The 25,674-nt window shown below is 36.1% G+C and overlaps 1 protein-coding gene across 3 annotated transcripts in view; it reads left to right on the top strand.

Moving 5' to 3' along the window:
* The window catches only part of RABL3 (RAB, member of RAS oncogene family like 3), a 29,856-nt gene that overhangs the window by 1,572 nt on the left and 2,610 nt on the right, over nt 1-25,674 (top strand). The window contains exons 2-7 of one of the 3 annotated variants that reach the window (XM_032852344.1): nt 2,897-2,988; nt 11,582-11,711; nt 15,269-15,383; nt 18,761-18,911; nt 20,732-20,854; nt 23,038-23,109. In XM_032852344.1, the coding sequence (XP_032708235.1) occupies nt 2,897-2,988; nt 11,582-11,711; nt 15,269-15,383; nt 18,761-18,911; nt 20,732-20,812 (569 nt within the window). In that variant the 3' untranslated portion in view covers nt 20,813-20,854; nt 23,038-23,109. Of the gene's footprint in view, nt 1-2,896; nt 2,989-11,581; nt 11,712-15,268; nt 15,384-18,760; nt 18,912-20,731; nt 20,855-23,037; nt 23,110-25,674 lie in introns of those variants that run through there. The other 2 variants (XM_032852342.1, XM_032852343.1) reach the window with 2 other exon arrangements.

The raw sequence follows: 25,674 nt of genomic DNA, 5'->3' as shown, positions 1-25,674 counted from the left end.
TAACAGGGTTGAATTGGCTGCTGCATTAAATGTGGAAAAGTGATCAGGCAGTTAGTAAGCTTTTCTTTTTCCTTATAGTTTAGCTGTAAAATAGAACACATAGTCATGCCCACTTGATTGATCTTATCACACATTCATGGATGTTAGGTATGTGTGCTGTCAGTTATTACCTTTTTATCAGTTCCCTTTTAACATTAATTTACTGACAGGTAAGGATATACTTTTTACACTTCATCTGCCTTGGTATTTAAACTTCAAAGTTGACTTTTGAGTAAAGGCTTATTTCCCCTGTGAAATTTTGAGGAGTTATAAATATATAAAAGAATGACTTGAGGGGCGCCTGGGTGGCTCAGTGGGTTAAGCCTCTGCCTTCAGCTCAGGTCACGGTCTCAGGGTCCTGGGATTGAGCCCTGCATCCGCCTCTCTGCTCAGCAGGGAGTCTGCTTCCCCCTCTCGGTCTGCCCCTATGCCTACTTGTGATCTCTCTCTCTGTGTCATAAATAAATAAAATATTTAAAAAAAAAAAAAAAAGAATGACTTGAAATTTAGAGACGTGTTTTGTAGCCCCTAGAAATATTTGATAATTTAGTAAGGAATCCTCAAAGTCTAACTAATACACACATATTTTTTTCCTCTTTGTTCTTTCAGAGATAAAGGATGAGCTTAGCACATTACCAACAATTATATTTGAAGCTGGTATTTATTTAATTATTTTGGACCTTTTCCCCCCATGCAAATCAAGTGCATTCTTTTGATCTGATTTGGTTGTTTGGTGAAGACAGAATTAGTACCTCCCAAAATTCTTAAAGAAATGAATAGTTAGCCAATTTTCCTGGCACTTCCATTGTTCTTACTCTTGACACTCTATCCAGTGTCAGTCAATTCTTAACCATTCAGAGCAGTTAATTCGTGGAGAACCATACAGTATTACTGCATAGATCCATTTACTGACACGGTTATGCTTAACTGGAAGTTCAAGGCTTTCATCAGACTGATAACTAAGTTCTTAGATAAATGCCTCCATCATAAACAACCTATATACAAACACGGAAATCAACAGTATGTCCTAAGGTCACAGATATTAGATGCAGTGCAGTAGATACAAAGAGCCAAATTTGAATACTCAAAAATCTTAAATGTCGGTATTGAAAAATATAAAAAGAATTAAAGGGAAACCTGGGAAAATATTGGATTCAATTACATGAGACAGCTAATATAGAAAGAAGTTATGTAAATTGATAACACCAAAAGCCATTAGGTAAATGGGCAGAGAACATCAACAGATAATTCGTAAGAGAAGAAATATAACTGATTAACAAAAGTAGGTGTAACGTAGATCTTTACCAGAAGGTAAAGAAATGCAGACTAAAGCAAGATGTCACTTTTTTCTTTTGTCAAATTAACACAGTTGAAAAAGCAACTACATACATACTGTTGAGGTGCAACAGGACCTGCAGGCTTTTATGTATGGCTGGTAACAGAGTAACCAGATGAAAGTTGTCAACATATATCAAGAAATTGAAGTGTTCATTGCCTTTTACATACTAATTTTGCTTCTGGGAAGGTATACTAAGGAAATAATTTGAATTTGAAACGAAAATTGAAACAGTCCTCTCAGCATAACAAAAAATGTAAAACACCCTAAATATCTAATAATGAGAGGGAATGGTTATATAAATTGTTGTCTAGTCTCTGAACTACTGTGGAGACATTAAAAATGTTTGTGAAGATTCTGTAATAACATGGAAAATTTTAGCTACTAAATAAATACTAATTAAGGCCCTGTTCTGAATACTGGAAATAAAAACGATGAGTAAAACCCAGTCCCAACCCTCAAAGAACTTAAAGAGAGTGGATAAAACCTTAAACAAAGAAGTGTAATAATGTGTTTTCTGTGCTTTGTAGAAAAATGTACAGGGTACAGTGGAGACCCAGAGGATGGTGGATGGTGTCCTTAGTTCTATCTCTGTGGAATTCAAAAGGACTTTATAACTAGAAAGATGCTGAGTCTTGAAAGATTAATTCACCAGGCCAATGAGGAAGGGGAAGTGAAGGGGAAGGATGGGAGGATATTCCAGATAGATCCGGCTGTTCAAGCAAAGGCGTAAATTGTATTGTTTTTAAGTACACCATGTGTATATTCATAGTAACAATGTGCTTTTGGCGAAACCCTGCTTGTGGTATTAAATAAACTTACATGTTCCTCATGGCGCTCTTCAGGCAATTTTTTCTTTTTTAAAAAAAGTTCTTTCCAGATTGTCTCTGAATACAACTTTTTATAATAAACAGAACTTGTAGGTTCATACACGGTAATGCATACAAAGAGATGGTCTAAATTTTTGATACAACTAGTATTGCTTAAAGAATCACCAACTATGCTTGTTATCATGGCACCCCAAGATGCTGTTAATTGATTGAGTGACTCTACATACAGGTATACAGAAGAACTCATTCTCTTCCCTATTCACACAGATGTCCTAGTGCTATATCTGGCATTAATAACTATACTACCATGAGCCCAAGGGATCTACAAGAAAATAGGGTGCTGCCTTAGAGGAGGGACTGGAGTGTCTCTCTTTTTCCAAACGGTTAAGTCTGAGCCAAGTTGTTGGCTGCCTTTTAAAAATCAGTATATGAGAAAACTAGAGTGTCTATAGAATTGTGAAATGGTGAATACCTGTCACTGACTGTATTCAAGCACAATTTGGGAGAACCACTGTCTTTAATCATCTTCCTTTTATCATTAAAGCTTATTAAATGGTTGGTACAGTGTAACCATCCTTTAAACAACCATACTTTATATATCATTATTACTGACATATGTTCAGACTTACTTTTGTCATAATAAATATTTCAGCGTATCTCTTTATGACTAGAGTTCTTTTATCTTTTACAGGTGTTGGGAAATCTTCACTGGTTCATCTTCTGTGTCAAAATCAAGTACTGGGAAATCCGTCATGGACTGTGGGCTGCTCAGTAGATGTCAGAGTATGTGTTTCTGATATTTTAGTTTTTCTGTAGTCGTATTAAAGATACGTCCTTCAAACTACATGATTGAATTATAGTACTTTAGTCAAAATTAATAATAATAGCTGGGCTTTATTAACTACTTTCTCTGTTCTAGATACTATGCCAAATGCCTTACATGTCTTTTCTAACTTAATCTTTTTAAACTGTTAGGTATAGCTGCAGAAACTAAGGCATAGAGAAATAAAGTATCTCAATCAAGTTGACTCAGTGCAAAAAAAGCAAAATCAAGATTTGATCTTAAGTAGTCTTAATCCAGTCTACAGCCGGTATGGACCCAGGTATACACCCTGAATGGACCCGATCTTGTCTAAATAGTGTTAATCCAAAGAGTTCAGTTTTCGCTGCTGTGCTATATATCTAGAGTTCACATAACACACTCCCTAAATAATTCTATCTAATTCTTTGGCACTAAGACAGACAACTTTTGGCTAGAAATATATGTAAAGGCAAAAGCTTCTGGAGCCTTAGGTCTAGGTCTTCTGTTCCACTTCACATTTGGGAAACTCAGTTGCAGTGTCCACCAAATTAACCATCTTTGCAGATACTGTTGGTCTTTGCTAATCCCAGCTAGTCCTTTTCGAATGTCTCTTCTGCTAGCATACATCTCTCCATTGAGTTAAGAAATAAATAGGGAAGGAGTGGTAATTAGCTCGATTGACAATTAGTTTCTTTTAGTTCTTTGAAGCTTTTCCACAGATTGTGACTTACATTGCTGCTGATTGGAAATCTTTTGTCAGCCTAGTTACTCCTTTTGAAGGTAATTTCTTCTATTTGCTTTTAAAAGATTTTTTTTTTTTGGAGGTTCTGTGGTTTTACTAATATATGTCTAGATATGGGTTTGTTTTTAGTCATCCTATCAGAAGGTTGTGCCTCTCAACAACTGTCTTCATTTTTCAGAATTTTTAGCCATTATCTATTGTCTTCCCTCATTCCCTCTAGCCCCTCCTTTTGCACTTCTATTAGATTTTTGTCCTGTATGTCTTAATTGTACTTCCATGTTTTCTGGTCTTTATTTATCCTTTGTGTATTCTGGATCATGTGCTCATATCTGCCTTCCAGTTAATTAAGAATCTCTTCAACTATGTCTAATCTTTTTAATATATGCACTAAGTTTTTCATCTTTTTAACTGTAATTTTTTATCTCTAGATACTCCTTTTGGTTCTTTTTCAAATGTCAAGATTTTTCACAATATCCTGATGTTTCATTATGGCTTTACTTTTTATTTTAATCACTTTCAACATACTATTATATGGTTTCTTTTGGATTTTTTTTTTTTTTCTGAGTGAGTCTAGATATTCTAACGTGCTGTGTATGCCAACCATGTTTCTTGAAAAATGTGTCTCTTTGTATGGTTTATAATTCTTTGAAGATGATCCCTTCTTCAGCAGAATTTTTTTTTCCCTCTTCTCTCCCTAAATAATTAGGGAGTAGAAGTTCTGTGTGCTGTGTTGTGGAAGTATGGTACTTTTTCATTTCTGTTGGTTCCAGAGCCCTAGGGATCTCAGTGGTACTTGAAATTTCTAAGCCAAGAGTTTCCATTCCATCTAGATAATGTATATTCTCCAAATATTTGATTAGAGTACAGGCCTGTGGTTTCCATTTTTTTGTGGACCTTTTATTCTGTACCAACCCTACCTAGGGTCCCTGACAGAAAGTTTTTCCTGCTTTCCTGAGCCAGTGAATGGTTTTTCCTACTCTCTTTTACTGCCTGGGCCAGATTTCTTGATGGTTACTATCATCTGGTCTTTCTCACTCACCTATGTATATTCTTGCCTTAAAAGCCAGAAAACAGATCTCTATTCCTGGATGGGCACTAAAACTCCAGGGACTGGCCCCTGAAGCTATCTCTGAATCTAGGTCAGTTCCTACTTCTCAACTCTGTTTTTAAGTTCTTTTCTAGCATCTGAGTATTTTCCTTTCTTTTTCTTGAGCTTGTCCTCTTTATTTTTAAAAAACATTTTTATGGCATTTCTATGAATTTGAAGTCAGAATGTCTGTGAATGTCTATGTCATTTCAGCCTGCCATATCCCCAAATTCTTAGCTGTAGAAGAAAACAAATACTAGATAATAAATTCAGTTGGCAACTTGTCAATAGCAAGTTCTGGACAAAATTTCCTTATGGACTTTTCCTAAATCCCTTTCTGTGAGAGAGCACAACATTGAAAAGAAGAGAGACATGAAAAGACATTTCTCCAAAGATATATACAAATGGCCAACAGACATTTGAAAAATGCTCAACATCACTCAGCCTCAGAGAAATTGAAATCAGCACCACTATGAGATACCACCTCACACCAGTCAGAATGGCTAAAATTAACAACTCGGGAAACAACAGATGTTGGTGAGACCTTGCATAAAGGGGAACCTTTGTACAGTGTTGGTAGGAATGCAAACTGGTGCAACCACTCTGGAAATCAGTATGGAGGCTCCTCAAAGAGTTAAAAATAGGGGTACCTAATGCAACATGGGGGGTTAAGGGAGTAGGAGAAGAATAAATGAAACAAGATGGGATTGGGAGGGAGACAAACCATAAGTGACCCTTAATCTCACAAAACAAACTGAGGGTTGCTGGGGGGAGGGGGGTTGAGAGAAGAGGGGTGGGGTTATGGATATTGGGGAGGGTACGTGCTATGGTGAGTGCTGTGAAGTGTGTAAACCTGGCGATTCACAGACCTGTACCCCTGGAGATAAAAATATATTATATGTTTATAAAAAATTTTAAAAATTAAAAATTAAAAAATAGGGGCACCTGGGTGGCTCACTGGGTTAAGCCTCTGCCTTCAGCTCAGGTGATGGTCTCAGGGTCCTGGGATCGAGTTCCTCATCGGGCTCTCTGCTCAGCGGGGTGTCTGCTTCCCCCTCTCTCTCTGCCTTTCTCTCTGCCTACTTGTGATCGATCTCTCTCTCTCTCTCTCTCTCTCTGTTAAATAGATAAATAAAATATTAAAAAAAAAAAAATAGAGCAACCCTACAACCCAGCAATTGCACTACTAGGTATTTATCCAAAGGATACTAACATAGTGATTTGAAGGGGCACATGCACTCCAATGTTTATAGCAACGATGTCCACAATACCCAAAATATGGAAAGAGCCCAGATGTCCATCAACACATGAACAGATAAAGAAGATGTGTTTTATATATATATACATGTGTGTGTATATGTGTGTGTATTTATGTGTATATGTATATATGTGTGTGTATATATATATGTGTATGTGTGTGTGTGTGTATACACGTGCACACCACACACACAATGGAATATACTCAGTCATCCATTTGCAATGACATAAAAGGAACTAGAGAGTATCTGTCATGTTAAGTGAAAAAAGTTGAAGAAAGACATATGATTTCACTCATACATGGAATTTAAGAAACAAAATAGATAAACATAGGGGAAAGGAAGGAAAAATAAAATAACATGAAGAGAGAGGGAGGCAATCCATAAGAGACTCTTAACTTTAGAAACAAACTGATGGTTGCTGGAAGGGAGGTGAGTGAAAAGAAGGGGTAATTGGGTTATAGGCATTAGGGAGGGCACTTGATATTATGAACACTGGGTGTTATATGCAATTGATGAGTCACTAAATTCTACTCTGGTAACTGATAAAACAATGTATGTTAACTAAATTGAATGTAAGTAAAGAATTTTAAAAAAAGAAATTCAGAGTTAAACTCCCACTTCCTGGGGCAGTTCCCATATGCCTTTTGCTTCCTCAAGAGTGACCTTAGACTAATCAGTTTACTTCTCTGAGCCTCAGTATATCTTCTGCAAAATAGGGGTAAATTATATCTGCTTTAGCTAGCCTACAGGTTTGTAGGTGATGTTATACTGTGACTGATTTTACCAGAATGAGTATGGCACTCACTGACTCCTGTAAAGCCAGCTGGCCTGAATTGCGTTATTGTCAAAGAATGGGGCATATGGAGGTGAAAGTTACCTTGCTTTTGTTAACTTTTCACTATATCTTGGGCTTGTTGGTCTCTGTCCTCCATCTTTGAGAAGAATGCATTTCTTGAATGACGACATGAATAAAAGGCATTTTTAAATGATAATCTTAAGGAAAGTTGCCATAGACATGTGAATTGTTTTAACTATTGCTATAATAAAGTGAACAGTTCTTTCCTCTAGCAAGAATGATTAAATCTGATAAAACCATTACGTAAATAGCTTGGAAGAACACTTTCTTCTGTAGCAGCTTTAAATTGCAGTTACAGCTTCTGTGTTATTGAAACCTGAGGGAGGTTATCCCCAGAATCCTTGTAGATCCATGAATACACTCTCTTCAAAACTCTTAGGAACAATTGCCCCATTTAGCTCATTTCACATCTAAGAGCCAACTAAAAATAGAGCTGATAAAGGTGATAATGTAATTGTTTAATTTGAAGTACTGGGTGAACTAATGAGCTTAATGTATATACTCAGTAATTACTAACATTTTGGATTTAGTATGTAGTGGAGAGGTATTCATACTGAATTGAAGGGAAAAGAGAAAAGTTTTATTTTGCAGTATTCCTTATTCATTACTCTTCTAATTTTGTTGCCCCAAGTCTAATGGGACTAATATAAATGCATGGCTACTCTTAATTATAAAAATAAGACTTACATAAACTAATCTTTTCACAAATTATAAATAAGGAAATTGACTTGTCATTTCTAGTTCACTTTAATGGGATTTTAACTTTCTAATTTACACATTGCATACAATCAATATTTATTGACTTTCTCTTTGGGCAGCATAATAATGTGCAAGCACTGAGGAGAAATTAAAAAAGAAAAGATAATCTCTATCCTCGCTAAGAATGTGAAGTAATGTCTAGTAGGTGGGATAAGGTTTATATATATGAATGATTTTAGAAATAATAATACAAATGATATCTAATATTTCTTAGTGCTTACTTTGGCTAGGCACCCATTTTACATACTAGTTCATGTAATTCCCACAACAACCCTTCATGGGAGGTACTGATATTGCCCCTATTTGATACATGAAGCAGTGGTGGTACAGACAGAGTTGTTAAATGTCTTGCTCAAGGTCACATCGCTAGTAAGTGATAGGGTTGGGATTCAAACTCAGTCAGTCTGGTTAAAGAGCCTGTGCTCTTGGGCACTGCTCTGTACTGCCTCTTGTTCCAGAATGGTATTAAGAAAAAAGTATTCCACTGCTATTACATACAATAACCACTAGAGTAATGTGGCAATTTAAATTTAAATTAACTGAAATGAAAAATTTAGCTCCTCAGTTGAACTAACCACATTTGAACTGCCCAACAGACACATGTTGCCAGTGGTTACTATACTGGACATTTCTATCATTACAGAAGGTCCTGAGATACCACTGAGAGAGAATATAAGTGTTACAGCAGCTCAAGAGAAAAAGTGATATGCTTATAAAGAATGGAAAATTATAGGGACACCGAGATGGCTCAGTGGGTTAAGCTTCTGCCTTTGGCTCAGGTCATGGTATCGGGGTCCTGGTATCGAGCCCCACATCGGGCTGTTTGCTCAGCGGGGAGCCTGCTTCCTTCTCTCACTCTGTCTGCTTGCTTGTGATTTCTCTCTCTCTGTCAAATAAATATATAAAATCTTTTTAAAAAAAAAAAGAATGGAAAACTATATTGGGTGTTAATGACTGAATGGACTATTCCTCAAGAAGAGGGATTATATATATATATATATATATATATATATATATTAGGTAAAGAAGAAGGAAATGATAATAAATTTAGTTCTGGACATGATGAAGGGAAAGATCTATGAGCTATCCAACTGAAACTGTCCAGAAGGCATTCAGAGATGAGGTAGGGAAGCTCAAGAGAGAATTATGAGTTGGAATCATCTGCATGGTAATAATCCCAGACCTTGAGAGTTGATGTGTTTTTCCAGAAAGCAAATTTAGAAGGAGAAGAGCTGAAGGAAAACCTTGGGGTATATTGGAGAGTTGTAGATGGGAAGAGGGGTCAGAGAAAGATTGGTCAAAGAGGTAAGAGGTGATGAAATACCAGAAGAGCAAAGGGAGATGAGAATTTTATGAAGGAAGGATTGAGTTTTGTTAATGAAATGCTATAGACATATGAGGAGTTAGAGAGAAAAAAGAATTGGTAGTAATGAAGTCATTGCTGACCTTTGAAAATGTGATGGAATATAAGTAGCAGAAACCAAATGATGTGAATAGGCAGTGAGGAAATAGGTTTAAATCAATTTTGCACAAAGTAGAGGTTAAATAAAGGAGGGAATGGGTACAGAATACAAGAGAAAAGTAACTTTTAAAAAAAATAGGGGATATGAGTTTGGCTAAAAGCAAAATAAACTTACTGGAAAGGAAGAGGCAATCAGCAGTAACCGTTATATTATTCATTCATTCGTTCGTTCGTTTAGTATGTATATTGCCTACCTGCTAGGTATCAGACACAGCAAGGAATTGGAGGTATAGCAGCAAATTAGACAAGTTCAATTCCTACTCCTCTAGTACACTCTCCTAGTTGCTCTTTTTTATTCTTGTTTCTTTTCTACCAACTCTCTCCTAAGACCTCCTGCTTTCCTGCAGGCATACATACTAAAATCATACTATTAGAGAGCATCTACAGCATCCAGTGTTCTTTCTGGATGTGTATCATTTTCTTTACTAAATTTCTTTCTGCTTTTTATTTACTTATTTTGGGAAGGGGTACAATATACTTTATTGATGTTACATGACCCTTCTTTAAGGGGTCTGGGATGGAAACTGTAAAGAGGTCAGGAGATTCTCCATGTGTTGGGGGGTGAGGTAGGGCAAGAACTCCTCATCAGCTGAGGGCCTCTCTCTTCCTGTTGCTGTCACTGGGTCTGGTGGTCCAGGGAGCTCTTATTCCTTAGAGGCCATATGGACCATAAGGTCCACCACCCCACTGCTATAGCCAAATTCATTGTCATACCAGGAAATGAGCTTGCCAAAGTGGTCATAGAGGGCAATGCCAGCTCCAACTGTGATACATAGTATGAAAGGTGTTAAGGATCACTCCTAAGGTGTTGGCCCTTTAAGTAATTAGAAGGATGAAATTGCCTTTTACTAGGAGAAAAACAGGCTTAAGGGGAAGATCGGGAAATTATTTCCAGGTATGTTAACTTTGAGATGCCTATTAGACATCCAAATTCTTGTCTGGTGGATATGGTAGCCTGAAGTTCAAGGGACTAGTCCCGTCAGGATATAAATTTGGAATTCATCAACGTAATGATCACATTTAAAATCATAAGATTAGATGACATTGTCAAGAGAGTCAGTAATAAAAGAGAAGAAAAGAGATCCAAGAACTCAACCTTGGATTACAATTAGAGGTCAGAGAGATAAAGACAACCCAATGGAGACTGAAAAGGATTTAGCCTGTGAAATGGGAAGAAAACCAGGAGAGTGTGATAACGTGGAAGCTAAGTGAAAAAAGTACTGCAAGGCATAGGAGTGGTTAGTTGTATCAGATGGGAGAGTAAGATGAAAACTGCTCATTGATCACTGGATTTAATAACATGCAAGCCATTGGTGACCTCGATAAGGAATGTTTCAGTGGATAATTGGGGCACAAGTGTGGTAAGAATGAGTTCAAAAAATGTAAGGGAAAGAATTTGAGACTGTTGAGAATAGACAACTCTCTAGAGGGCTTTTGCTATAAAAAGAAATAGAGAAGTGCTATAATAGCTGGAAGAGGACATGAGGTCAAGAGAAGGTTATTTTAAGATGGGAAAAAATATGTTCGTATATTGGTGGAAGTCCTTCAACAGAGTGGGAAACTTTGATGATAAAAAGGAGAATTGATAGAACTATACCTTTGATAAGAAAAAGGTGATGGGATCTCATGCATAAGAAGAGGGTTTGCCCATGGGGACATAGTTTATCTGTAATGGCTGAAGGAAAAGCAGATTATATGGGCACAGATGCAGGGAGGTGGATAGATATATGAAGAGCAGGTTGTAGAAATTCTCTTCTGATTGCTTCTGTCTCAGAAAGCAAGGTTCTTAGTCATTCTTAAGGTTGAGGAACAGATATGGGAAATTTGAAAAAAAAAAAGAAAATATGAAATCATTATGTAGGAGAGGAAAAGAGGAAATGGACTATGAAACTGATTAAAGGGCAGTTCCAAAGGGAGACTTGAATTTAAAATGAATCTAGTTAGCTTAAATACATATTTTTCTGAGTTTCTCATCCAGCTAGCTGTTTACAGACCTGGAATTGGGGAAAAGGTAGATACAGTCAAGGTTGGAATTTTGTCAGTTGAATACAGCGTGACAGAAGGGCAAAGGAGTGACTAAAATGATGAATCATAGCATTTATACTTAGGAAGGAAGTGAGGATTTGGAAGTGGAAGGGGAGCTGTAAATAGTGGTAGGATTAGTATAGAGAGTTGGAGTATTAGAGGGAGGAAGCTTGAAAGACAGGAGACGATCAGAGTCAGAGATAGTATGGAAATGATATGAAAGAGTCACGCAGATATGGCATGTCCAGTGCTCTAAACTAGAATGAGGATGCTACCAGTGTTCTTAGAGGCCAAAATAATTATTTTGATGGATTGATTTGTTAGGTTCATGACTACAAAGAAGGAACCCCAGAAGAGAAGACCTACTATATAGAATTATGGGATGTTGGTGGCTCTGTGGGCAGTGCCAGCAGTGTGAAAAGCACCAGAGCAGTGTTCTACAACTCTGTAAATGGTAAAGCATTTTTTATTTCTACAATATATTAATGGCCTAGGAGTATAGATAACCTTATATAGAATGCTGTGGGACACTAGCCACATCTTATTTTAAGAAGGCTCTAATATATACACAACTCTTAATTTAAATCTGCATATCACGTTTGAATTTGTGTTTCTAGATTCTAACCATGTTATTCAGAACATTAAATATTTTCTTTATCTAGGTGTTTGTATTGATATTATTGTCATAAACTAAATAAAATTTTGTTTTGGGTACTTGACATAAAACCTGGAACTTTCAAAACACTGTCTGCCGGGAGTGCCATTTCTCCAGTCAGTGGAGTACATCCAGTAGAAGGAACCATTAGGAGTCCCATCGTCTAAGCCAGATGTCACAGAGATAGAGGGATTTCTTTCATCTGCCCCTTACAAAGAATCCTATGTAATTATAAAGAGCTGCCTAAGAGTGTTATTAGGGGTGCAGATAATCAGATACCTGGAGCAGACTTCCAGATGGAGGTGTGTAATAGAGGACATAATTGGGATTCATAGAGTTCCAGGGACTACACCACTGATACCTGTAATTTGCCTATAAAGGGTTTTTTGTCTTCTGCCCCTTTTTGAGTTCATTTTTTAAATGCCTTTTTTTTTTAACTGTATAATGTAATTTCAACTTGTCTCTGATTGATATCCAAGATTTGGCACCTCACCCTTTTCCTTCTGGTAGATGCTTAGCTCTTAATTGCACCTCATTTACACTATGTTTAGATCACACTCAGTGTCAGATAAACATTGCGGTTACTCAGTGCCTTCTTCATTCCTTGTATTCCTCTTTCAGTATCCTATCTTCCCATATCATAAGGTGTTGTGGATACTACAAAATGAAGCAGAGAAGGTACTTGGCATTGGATACATACTATAAAATACAGTATGAGTTATAGTAGTTCAGACCTGTGCCCCATTTAGCTCAGAATTCTACCTGAATGTGTCACAATCTGCTTGAAGAAATAAAACATTCGTAAGTGAAACAAAACACAGTTATAAGACGGTGACACTAATATATGACATTGTCATGCAAGAAAGTACATGATAAATGGCATATATTAATAGAATGTATATAAATGAGAAAAACAGTAAGACTGGTATAGTGTTAGGTGACTTCTTAGAGAATAGGAAAGAAAGAAATGAAGCCTGGTTTAGATCTAGAATCAAGTGATAAACTTGGATTATATCAGTCAAATAACTTGTCAAAGCTGTTATCAATCCAATCTGACAGAGAAGTTTGTACGTATAACACTTTTGCTATTTAGATCTTTTTGAGAAAGAGTTCAGATAAAAATTATAAATAAATAATAAACTTAGCACTGAAGGTTCTTTACTCCATCTACCATCTTTAGTTTCCTAAGAAATGGAGCATAAGGCTCACACCATTCAAATGTGCAGACTTTATTCTTAGCAGTAACTTTCTTCTCTTAATACCCTACCTTCCTTCCTCCCACTGTGATGAGAAAGGCTGGCAATCCCTAAAGGAAACCTGTGAAGTGTCTCTACCTCTTTCTAAGGTCAGAACATACTCTGATCAACCGTCACACTGACTTCTTTCCTTGGGGCCCCACTATGGCTCTTCTAGCCCATAGTCTACAAAGCAAAAATTCTCAGCCCAAATAGTGGGAAAATAAGGGAAAAGGGTGCTCAGATGCCCTTAAAAGCGCAAAAGCCTTAAATAGAGATCCTCAAAAAATAAACTCCTCCCTATCCAGCCACTAGCTCATCTAGGCCTTTGTAATCCTTTAATCTCCCACCCAAAATTCTCACCCATAGTTTTTTTATATTTATGTCTGGGAAGTAAAGGAGAGGAGAAAATATCTACCACTCTTTGGCCTTAAAGTGACTTATTCTGCTTTCCCCCAATCTTTTACTGTCAGATTACATGAATTCAAATTCTGGCTACCTCACTTACCATGTGACTTCAGGCAGGTGACTCAATCTCATTGAGCCTTTGTTTCCACATACGTAAAAATGAAGATGCTAATTCTTTCTCATAAAACTGTTCTGAAAAGCAAATTAGATAACACATGTAAGGCATAATGTATAGCACCTAAGTGCTGAATAGATGTTAGCTGTATTCTTGAATGGTAACTCTTTATTCCTTTTCTAAATCTGTCCTGTATCTTGTATCCTTATTGCTTAATAGAAGCCCTTACTATGGAAGGTAAAGGGAGTACAGTTGACTGTGGGGCAAGTAGCAGATCTCTATTTCTCTGTCCCAGATGCCAGGGGGGATACAGATTTATCTGAGCTAGCTAGACAAAACAGCTGTAACTTGCACAAGCACCTTATTTGCACAGATGTCTCTAAAAACCAGAGGAGCCAAGTAATTTTAACTCTTACGCCCTTCTTTTTCGAATTGACATATCTCACATCTCTTTTTTTTTTTAAGATTTTATTTATTTATTTGACAGAAAGAGACACAGTGAGAGAGGGAACACAAGCAGGGGGAGTGGGAGAGGGAGATGTGGGCTTCCCGCTGAGCAGGGCGCCCCATGCAGGCCTGATCGCAGGACTCTGGGATCATGACCTAAGCCAAAGGCAGATACTTAACAACTGAGCTACCCAGGCCTCCCACATATCTTACAACTTGAAGGTAGAAGAATCCTCAGTTTCACATCCTCTCATCATAGTAGAATCTAGATAATATAGGGAAAGGTTGGGGGTTTGAAAATCTGTAGTCTTTTGACCACAAGCTAATAGTCTAAATTCTACTAGGCATTAAAGCTTTTCCTCTTTTGTCTATAATATAATAGTTATATGCTTTGTTTGTCTGCTATCTTATTTGATTCTATTAATTGTATTTCTGAGCCTCATTATATTTTGTTATTTTTCTCAATCTCTCAAAAGTCCATATATTTTCTACCATTCGTACTTTTTGACTATCTTTTCCTACCCTCTTCTAGTGACATATTTCTTTTGCTTTATTGACTAAGGTGTTGAGCTTTTTATAGCTAGCCATTAATTCAAAGAACTAAAAAATTTAGATTTTTGAGTTGATTAGGCTCAGGTGATTTGTCAGCTGAACAGTAAGCAATTATATCAAATTAAATCAGTATCTTTTTAATAAATTTTTATGATTTAGTATTTTATTGTGTATAAGTAATAATGTATGTGTGATATCTATGACAGTACTATGCACAGTGGAGAAACAATTAACTTTGGTAGGAATATAATTTCTTATATACTTGATTCCTTTTGTTGATGAGGTAGTTCAGTTAGGACAAGGCAGAGCAGGCACTCATTAAGTGTTGAATGAAGGAAAAAAAGACAGTCTAAAATGACATTTTGTCAGCCCTTGTAGAATTAAAAAGAGTTATATAACTGACAAAGAAAATTCTGTTACTAATTGTTTGTAGAAATTTGTAGAGGAAATTTTAAATTCATTGTGTGAGTTTGTTACTAGTACTTAAATGCTAGGTTTATTCAGCATCCTAACACTTGTATTCATTAAGCTTCCCTTTGCCAGTGTGAAGTGAAGAGGAATTGTTCCAGTACTGACATTATTTTCTTTGATTGTTTTAGGTATTATTTTAGTACATGACTTAACAAATAAGAAGTCATCCCAAAACTTGTATCGTTGGTCATTGGAAGCTCTCAACAGGGACTTGGTGCCTACTGGAGTATTGGTAACAAATGGGTAAGCCCAGATTTCTTCACTTGCAGTGTGAAATGGTACCGCAGTCTTGGGAATGTACCCTCCAGAATAACACTTTGTAACACTTTGTAAGAATAACACTTTGTTTGATTTACAGATTTTTTCTCCCAGTCTGTAGATCATCTTTTCATTCTCTTAACCGTCATCTCACAAGCATTAGTTTTTCATTGTGATGCAGTGTTATTGTGCTTTTGGTATCAACTCTGCTTAATCTCAGATCATGTAGGTTTTCTCCTGTGTTTCTTTTAGACAGTTTATTGTTGAAGGTTTACTTTTAGATCTGTGATCTGTTTTGAGTTAATTATAATGTGTGAGGTTTTGATTGAGGTTGACTTTCGTGTATGAATGTCCAGTTGTTCTAATACCATTTTTTAAAAAGATGATCCTTTCTCCATTGAATTGCTTTTACTCCTTTGCCAAAAATCAGTTGACCATATTTATATGTTTCTGTTTTGAGTCTATAATTCTGTACAGTTGATCTGTGTGTCTATACCTTGACCAATATAACACTGTCTTTATTATTGCAGCATTATTGTTAAGTCTTGAAATGAGGCATTGTGCTTCCTTCCTTTTCAAAATTGTTTAGCAATTCTAGTTCATTTGCTTTTCCATATAAATTTGAAATCAACTTGTCTATATTGACAAAAAGTCAGCTTGGATTTTGATTGAATTGCATTAAGTCTGTAGATCAAATTAGGGAGAATTTTTGTTGCATCTTCCAATCCATGAACACAGTTTGCCTCTCCATTTATTTTTTAAAGCAAATCCTAGATAATTTTATCATTTCATCTATATTTCTGTGTATTTTTATTAAAGGTAATTGTATCTTTGTACCTGTGTAATATTTGTTACACATATTTTATCTGTAATTTAATTAAAGATAACTGTATCATTTCATTTATATGTATTTCTGTGCTTAACTTTATATGATAAGGACTTTTTAATACAACCAAAATATAATTGTCACACTTAAAATTTGCGAATAATTCTTCAGTATCAAATATTATTTTAATTTCCCAAATGTCTTATAAATGTTGGTTTGCTCAAAATAGTATATAGATGTGGTCTACTCATTGTATTTAGTTTATTAAGTTTCTTTTTAATCTTTACTTTCCCCTCCCTTTTTTTGTTTTTTTTCTTTTACTCTCTGGCAGTTTGTGAAAGATGACTTGCTTGTCCTACTAGTTTCTTATATTCTGGATTTTGCTGACTGTATCCTTGTAATGAGTGCTTAACTTGTTTCTCTGAATCCTAAGTTTTCCCTAAAATGGTAGTTAAATATAAAAAGAAGGTCTAAAAAATGCAGGGTTTTGGGTTTTGTTCTTGCCAAGGCAGTATTGTACTTATAATTACAATACCTGGTTGTCTGTCTCTTTGTGATGTTATCATGTCAACCAGCCTTGTTATCCGTGATAAAATTCACCATCAGTTTTTCACCTGTTGGTTTTAAAAAAAAAAAAAAAAAGGATTTTGAGATCAGAATTCAAATTGGATATAAGATTAATGAAAAAGTGAATAAAAAGGAAAGCTAAAAAGATAAGTGAACAAATTAAATATATATGGCAACATAGATATTACATGTGTAATACATATATATGTTGATGTGCAACATATATATTATGTGCCATGTCTGTACATATATTATATATACAGTATATCAGTATGTATATTTATTAACATATGAGAAATTATACAGGACTACAAGTGACAGAGATAAATGTCTATCAAAGATGATGGTTGATAAAATATATACAAAAACTTCCATGTGTGCCAGAGTTAGTGAGTATATAGGAAAAGGAAATATTCCCGAAGGGGGACACTCTCAAAACTTTATTCTCTAATAAGGCAAATTTTAATTTTAGACAATGTCTCCTAAATTATTGTTGATATTGATAAACAGAATCAAAGGCCTTGAACTCATGCTGTCATTGACTTTAATGCAATAAATAGAATGATAATATTTTTAAGAAATGGGGGTTAAAAAAAAAGAAATGGGGGTTACAGAGTTCAAAACACCTGTGTTCCAAGGCTGAACAATAACTGAGGCTCTGTAAGATAATTGTGAAGGGCAAAAAGATTTGATAATTTTGCACACACCCACTTACATACCCCAAGTTTAGATTATTCAAAGAGAAAGAAAAATAATGTCAAAGGAAGAAGAAAAGCTAGCTCAACTGGGTTTTATTGACTGTATTGTGCAATATTGATTTCCTGTCATAAGGTGTTTGCAGCCGGATTTTGCTGACTATTGTAAATTGAGCTTGTAACATGCCAGAAATCCAAATGTGTTTTATTTCTCATATGTGAATAGAATTTAAATTAATTGATCAATATTGGGCTCTATATTTCTTTCAGTAATAGAAGGAACACCACTGTGTCCTTTAGTTAAAAATAGGGAGAGAAAAAAAAAAAAGATTGTAATAGCCAGTGACCCAAGGCCCCTAACTGTAAGTGATTCTTATCGCCTGTCCTCTGTCTCCCATGGCTCTTATGTCAGGACAAACAATTATTTGGCACTTAATTCTTTCCTTTTACTATTCATTTTGCATTTCAGCCACTTATTTTCCTTTCCATTTATTGAATCCACCTTTCCCTAGGTTATAGCATCATCTATGGTTGATTTTTCTGGCCTTCAGCCCTCTTGTTTCTTAATTTCTTAAAATGATCTATTTTTCTTTATTATTCATAGGCAGAAATGTAGGTATAGAACTTATGCATACCCCAGAAACTTTCCATTTTTCCCTCTGGCAAAAGGTGTGAGTGCCATGCCAGGTTCTTATGTTTTTGCTCTACCGAGGTTTGAATCCAGTCTCTCTATCTACCTAAAAAAAATTCCTGAGCTGTTAGCCTCTGAAGACAGAGCTTTAGGAGAAGTCGAGTCAACCTACTTTCAGATACCTATTGGGCATTCATTTATTCAAGTAGTCTATAGACTCAGGAAAATAAAATTTGAGTAGTTAGATGAGTAGTTGGAACTCCGTAGATGGCGAGGATGGGTTGATATATGAAAGTAAATGGAAGAAATTGGGACAAAAGTAAGTTTATAGGTGGTGGATGAGCAAGAGTCAGTAAAGTATCAGTAAAATAGTACAAGCTACCTGCATTTAAACATTATGCATCTATATCAAAGTAAATTCTATTCAGCTGTTTTGTTTTTAAAGAATTTATTTATTTATTTGTCAAGAGAGAAAGAGAGAGAGAGCACAAGCAGGGGGAGCAGCAGGCAGAAGGAGAAGCAGGCTCCCCACTGAGCAAGGAGCCCAATGTGGGACTCGATCCCAAGATCCTGCTATCATGACGCTTAACCAACTGAGCCACCAGGCGTCCCTTATTCACCTCTTCATTATTATTTATCACAGGGATTATGACCGGGAACAGTTTGCTGATAACCAGATCCCACTGTTGGTAATAGGGACTAAACTGGATCAGATTCATGAAACCAAGCGCCACGAAGTTTTAACTAGAACTGCTTTCCTGGCTGAGGATTTCAATGCAGAAGAAATTAATTTGGTATGTGTTCTCACTAATGTATACTTGTGTTATCACTAGATAAAGGCAAAACCAAAGACTTAACGAGTCACAAATTCTTTTTTTTTTTTTTAAGATTTTTTTTTTAATTTATTTATCTGACAGAGATCACAAGTAGGCAGAGAGACAGGCAGAGATGGGGGTGGAGGGGGAAGCAGGCTTCCTACTGAGCAGAGAACCTGATGCGGGGCTCCATCCCAGGACCCCAGGATCATGACCTGAGCCAAAGGCAGAGGCTTTAACCCACTGAGCCACCCAGGTGCTTTATACTAAAATCAGGCATTTGGGTTCTGGTCCAAAATGTAATGAAGATTAGAATCAACATAGACTGTCAGATGGGGACAGTCGGTTCAACTTCCTTGAATGCTGATCTGTTGGAATGTTCAAACTTTGTCCTATGAATAATATAAATCTTGGGCTTTTTCTTAAAAAGATTTTTTAAGATCACACCAAAATAATTAGGGTAACAAAGAAAGGTCACTGACACCTTAATTATTCTTGCTTTAGAAAAGCCTCTTAGTTCCTTAAGCTACTGAATTTAACTTAAAGGGCAAACAAATAGATAAATGAGAAAACTACAAATTGTAAACTAGGAGTGCTTCAAAAGCATAGAGTTTCTTCCTGAGATATGTAGCTCAGTTTGAACCGAACACTAAAAAGGCTAAGAAAAGTTCTCACATAAGCCAGATAGTGTGGCTCAGAGAAGGATCTTGGCCAACAGCCTCGGTCACCGTTTAAATGTCATTGTTCACAAGTTGGATTTCTGCGACATATTCAGTGCCCTGGCAATTCCAGACATACGGTGGTAGTGGCTGTTTCATGATACTAGTGACTGTCATACACTGAACACTTAATTTGTGCCACACACTGTTCTAGTGCTTTATGTACATTATCTCATACTTGTCTTCACATCAACACTATAAGGTAGGTGCTGTATTTCCATTTTAAAGATGAAGATTAGAACCAGAAAGAGGTAAGTAGGCCATGGTTATACGGCTCAAACCAGGCACTCTGACTCCCAAGCCAGTGCTCTACAATTAAGCCTATTTTCCACTTAATTATTGTCCAGCTAACATTTAAAATCTCAGAGTTGAAAGAACTCTTAGAAATCATCTAGATCACTAATTACCCAAACCTGACTGCATACTCATATTATCAATGTAGCTGTGAAAAAATTTGAATAAGTGCCCCACAGCTGGAGCTTTTCATTCATAAGGTCTGACAAGAGGACCAGGACTGTAATTTAACTAATGACTCAGGTAATTTTGATGCCCTTAACCCTGTACATCAACATTTGTGAACACTGCTTGCTTCAGACCAACCTCTCCCCAATAACAGCATCAACTTCTGCCTGCCATTCCATTGTTTTTTACATTCTGCATTGCCATGGGGGGTACCTTATTTTTCTCACCTGCCACCATGGAATATTCAGTGTAAATGCCCTAGCTGGTTGCACTGGACCATAGTATTCCAGAGGACTCCTGTTAACGTAGAGTATATCATATCTTTGTTGAAGCAGTGCTGAAGTTACTTTGTTTGAACATTATTTGCAGTGGGAAATTACCATTGAATACACTTAATTTGTTCCAGAAATTACTTTCAGTGTATTTTGGAATATATCTATTTGTAGTACTCCTGGGTTTTTGTGACCATCACCTGGGTATGTATTTTTCCTATTTTCCTTGCAAAGGGAGGGCCATCTTTTAATTGTTAACAAGATATAAAGGTACTCAGGTAGTGGTACTTTGGCACACATGGTTTCCACAGAGTTCACATACAACATACTTTTGGCCTGTTATCAGTGTACAGATTCAAGAACACAGCAGAAACAACAGGAGGGTTTTGAGGATGCAGGGGAAGAAAAAATGAGGAGGAAAATTTGATACGAGTTTCAAAAAGAAATAGCAGTCAGAAAGACTCAGCAAGTAAGTATAAAGCCTCCAGTAAAAATGTAACGTGACAATATTTGTGCTAGCATCTTTGGTTACTATATGAATTTACTTAAAACTATTTAAAAAAAAACATAAGAATCAACATAAATGTCTATATCAAAGATGGAATCAATGTTACCATCTTATGCCTAAAAAACAAGTTGGTTTAAATTATAAATAGGGAGATGATTATTTGTTTTTTAAAATCCTGTTAGGCTTATTGTGTCTAGGACAGATTTTTCTCTGTTTACTTCAAAGTGATTATATTGAAGCATCTTCCCTAGTTAATATTCCTTTCACAAGCTTAGATAAGCTATTTAAAGCTATTAATCTTCAGTCTTTGCCCTCAGCCATGATCAGTGGCAGATGGCTCTTTAAACTCTAAAATTCTCATCCTAAGATCATAGGGTTTCTCTGGCCTGGTCAACCTGTAACTGGAAGCCCTAGAATTAAGTTTTGGGAGGTTCTGCTTGTTTGCTGTTTGATTTGGTTTTTATATTTAGCACTGTAGCTCTATTTGGAGTCATCTCTCAAGTGTTGACATTGTGATGACTAATGAATATCCATTTTGTAAAACATGTCTAACACAAATCTACCTCAGGTTTGTCTCTTATGTGCCCCAATTGCCATGTAAATGTGTTCAGACGTTATTTCTACAACAGTTTACACGATGATGTTTCAGTCTATTTGATCCATTCATGGAATTAACTTTTATTATATTAGGTGCTTTTGTGCCTGAAAATTCAATCTGATAGCATTTTCTTAGCATGAAAAGAGAAGGGAACTAATATTTCAGTATCTGCTATGTATGTGCCAGACATGCATTATCTTACTTAATTTTCACAAAAATCCTGTGGGATAAGTATTACATTATCCTCATAACACAAATGAGTAAGCCCAAATCTAAAGGCATAGTAATCTAACCAGTGTCACATAATGTAGAGATACTATGACAGATACTCAGATTCAAAACTTGCTGGCTTCAAAGACCTAATTTTTCTAGTACTCTAATGATTTTTGTAAAGTTTGTTGTAGTCTCTTTTTTTTGTGTGGTTTTGGAAAATGTATTCCAGCTTCCAGCCAAAATTAAAAATGTGAGCCTCAAAATATTATATGTGGATATAATAGGTGATTATTAGAAAATTTACCGGAAAGGAATCGTGTGGGCTTAAGAGATTACAAAACAGAATAAATGCAATAGCAGTGATTTCAGGAATTGCCCAAGGGACACAGACCATCTGCAACTGAAAGACAAATACAATCTTTGTAAAGGAGCCTACACGGTATCTTTAGAGTTTGGTCTTAGGTGGCATTTGAAGTAAAATCCAAAGTGCTCTATCTCTTAAGGTGGCGAGTTAATTATTACAAGCAAAAGCAACTTAACATTGAAATTCCAGGAAAGGATAATAAACCCTTTGAGATCTTTACTGATCATTGTAATTTACTAGTTATCTCATTTTAATGTTCCAGATTGTTTGGTCTCTTCTGGGCACCATTTTTTCCTTATTTTTCAAAATTCTATTTAATAGTAATATATCTATCATTCATTATTATTTAATTATCATTAAAAATAATACTTAATGATATTTAATAATAAACTTACTCTTTATTGTTTATTACTATCAAAAAATATATCATTCATTATTATCTTTATGGCCTACCGAATGGTGTAGTACTTTGCATTCAATGAGTGAGAAATCCCTGGCAACTGTTCTGTATGTTCTTTGCTCCTCTAACTCCTTATTTTCATGACTCCTGCTATTCATATGAACTGCATAGTACTTAATTAGATGATGCTAGTGGGTAACTAGTACTAAAACATTAAGTGTTAACAGTTTTTAATGGCTCTGTTTCTGCTCTTAGGATAAATGTAGGTGAGTCACATGATTAGTGTCTTGGTTTTGTTATTAGATTAGCAATCCTGTCTTCCTTTATGAATTATTTGATGATGAATACATTGGTTCAGTGTCTTTTAAAATTCAATAAATAGCAAAAAGTGGCCTTTACCTTCCTTTAGCACTTTGCTTTGTGCGTCATAACTTGAAAATTACTTGAATATTTTATGAGAGTATTATGCCTAACATTTTATTATAGAAATACGCAACAGGAACAGTAATGACTAACAAAGAGCTTATGTTTCTTAACTTTTAATGGTGCATCTTGTTTTTATCTTCTAGGATTGCACGAATCCACGGTACTTAGCTGCAGGTTCTTCCAATGCTGTCAAGCTCAGTAGGTTTTTTGATAAGGTAATAGCTTCAATTAAGTTATTTTTAAACTTAATTTATATATTATGAGAGTTTAAATTCTTTGTAGAATGCTTTGTCCTTTTATTCCTTCATCCTGAACTTCATAGCCTGAATACTTGTTTTGCTCTCTCTTATCTCTTGGTATAATTGCTCAAGTCCTGCTGACGTATTTATTTTATCACCAGTGTTCTCTAAGCAAAGGATGAAAGCTACTAGATTTAAATGAGTTATTTTAAAAGTTACCTGATTTCCCTCCTTAAAACAGATTATATTTTCCTATTTTCCAGCTCTTTTTGTACTTACTCACATCCCCTCAACCCGCATGAACCCAGGAGATTCTGCTTAGTTAAAGCCCAGAGTTCTTTTTCCTCTCTCAGCTAATATTCTCCACATAAATGTTACCTTTATTTTTAAGGTTATGTCATCTCCTAGATTCCCTAATTTTTCTTATCAGAAAGCTTGTGTTCCAAATATTGACTCTTGCTAGCATCATCTTATGGCCTGAACTGGAATGAAAATGTTGAATGACTCAGCATACCGGAGATTTTGAGCACTGTTTGTCTTTCCTTCACAAGGCCATGTAGCTGCATCACACATAGTATTGACGAAGTTTAAGGTGTTTGCCTAATGTTGACATGACAAAGTAAAGTGAAAGAGAACATATTTCTGTATGTAGTATTGAAAAAGATTAATTTCTGTATTACATTTCCTTTTAAGGATACAAGAAAAACACAGCCCTTCTCATAACTCTTCTTTATGAATCATTTTTCTTTTACCATTTAGGGATCTCCTATTTCGCCCTTTTGTCCATTATGTCATGATAAGATAAGCCTCACACCCCTTAGACCACTGGGAAATTTTGCTTCATTGCACAACTTCCCAACTGGAGTGTGGCAGAGACGGTACAGGTGTGCCAACATAGTCCCTCAGTTCAAGCAGCCAGAGTCCGTTGGGCTGAGTGATCGGCAACCCCCTTCATTTAACCCAGTGTGCGGTACAAATATTAGTATTTTCTAAACGTGCCGTGACATGAAAAATGTTGGGAAGCACTGCAAGGGACCAGATTTTCTTTCCACGTTTTTTTCAAACTTCAAACATAAGAACTTCTGTTTCATTTAGACCCGTGTCCCCATCTGATACAATCTTCTGTGCCCTGAGAACAACAGCTTACAGATCTTTGTCTGACTCAGAAAGATTCCACAACATATTGGTTAAATTTGTTAATAATTTGTTAATTTGGAAGTTGGTGAAGGGAATAAAAAGGAAAAAACTTTCAGTTATAAAATGTATAAGTCACAGGAATGAAAAGTACAGCATAGAGAATATACTCAATAATATAGTAACTTTGGTGACAGATGGTAACTGCATTTACTGCATTTTGTAATGTATATAATTGTCAAATTACTATGGTGTAATAACTGGAAACTAATATAATATTGTATGCCAACTATACTTCAATAAAAAACAAATTCTTTAAAATATGTAGTGGTGGAGCGCCTGGGTGGCTCAGTCAGTTAAGCAACTGCCTTCAGCTCAGATCATGATCCTGGAGTCCTGGGATTGAGTCCCGCATTGGGCTGCCTGCTTAGCGGGGAGTTTGCTTCTCCCTCTGACTCTCCCCCACTCTCATTGTCTCTCAAATAAATAAATAAAATCTTTTTTAAAAAAATACATAGTAAGTTAGATCCTAGAAAAACAATGTGTTATAGACTCGGGTTGTGACCCGAGTTGTTCGGCAAGACTTGATTTAAAAAAAATCAGAGGGAGCTTGGTTAGTTTTAAGTTTTAAGAAGAGAGCAAGATTTGGTAAGAGAAAGACACTGCAAGTTGAAAGTAGGAAATTATGAGCAGCAACAAAAAGGTACCTTCTCTCTTCATCACCTAAATCTCAGTGAAAGGTATGTGGATTCGGAAGTTGGCCAGACCTCCAGACTAAGGTGGTTGCCTGAAACCACAGGACCCAGCAACTAAATTTTGTCCAGTTTTCTATTTTAGTATAAAGATTTATTTTCCAAGAGGGAACCTAGGTCCTCCTCCAGATTCCTGTTAGGAGTGATTCCTCCCTCCTTTAGAATGTTAGGATTTTCCTGGCATATTTGGAGGGAAAGAAAATCAGCCTCTTCTTGGTTTTTGTGGGATCGAGCATTTTGAGATCTAGGCATCATAAACCAGCTTTTCTACCTTTGGGACCAGCAAATGCAACCTTACCCTCGGTCTCCTGGGGCTAAAAGTAACCCAGCCATAGTTTCAAAGAAAGAAAGAATCCAGATGATTTGGCCATCAAGCCAGTGAAAGCAAGGTAGCACAGCCCTGGAAGAAGATGCCATGCTCTTATTTAGGGGAATTCTTAGTTTCATAATTCTGGATTCCAGTGTCTTAGATTTAATCTGCAGCTAATGGCTTTTCTTAGCCACAACAATTCTGTGTAAAGAAAATCATACTGCGTCTGCAAACATGACAGTTTGTCCAGTGTTAGAACAGAATTCGTCATTTTTTAAAAAGATTTATTTATTTGAGGGAGAGAGCAGGCATGCGAAGCAAGGGGGATGGGTAGAGGAAGAGGGA

This window comes from Lontra canadensis, unplaced genomic scaffold (assembly GCF_010015895.1).
Source record: "Lontra canadensis isolate GAN:19392208 unplaced genomic scaffold, GSC_riverotter_1.0 scaffold6, whole genome shotgun sequence".
Lineage (NCBI taxonomy): Eukaryota > Metazoa > Chordata > Mammalia > Carnivora > Mustelidae > Lontra > Lontra canadensis.
Note: the sequence above shows the minus strand (reverse complement) of the source record. Positions and strands in the feature narration are given on the sequence as shown.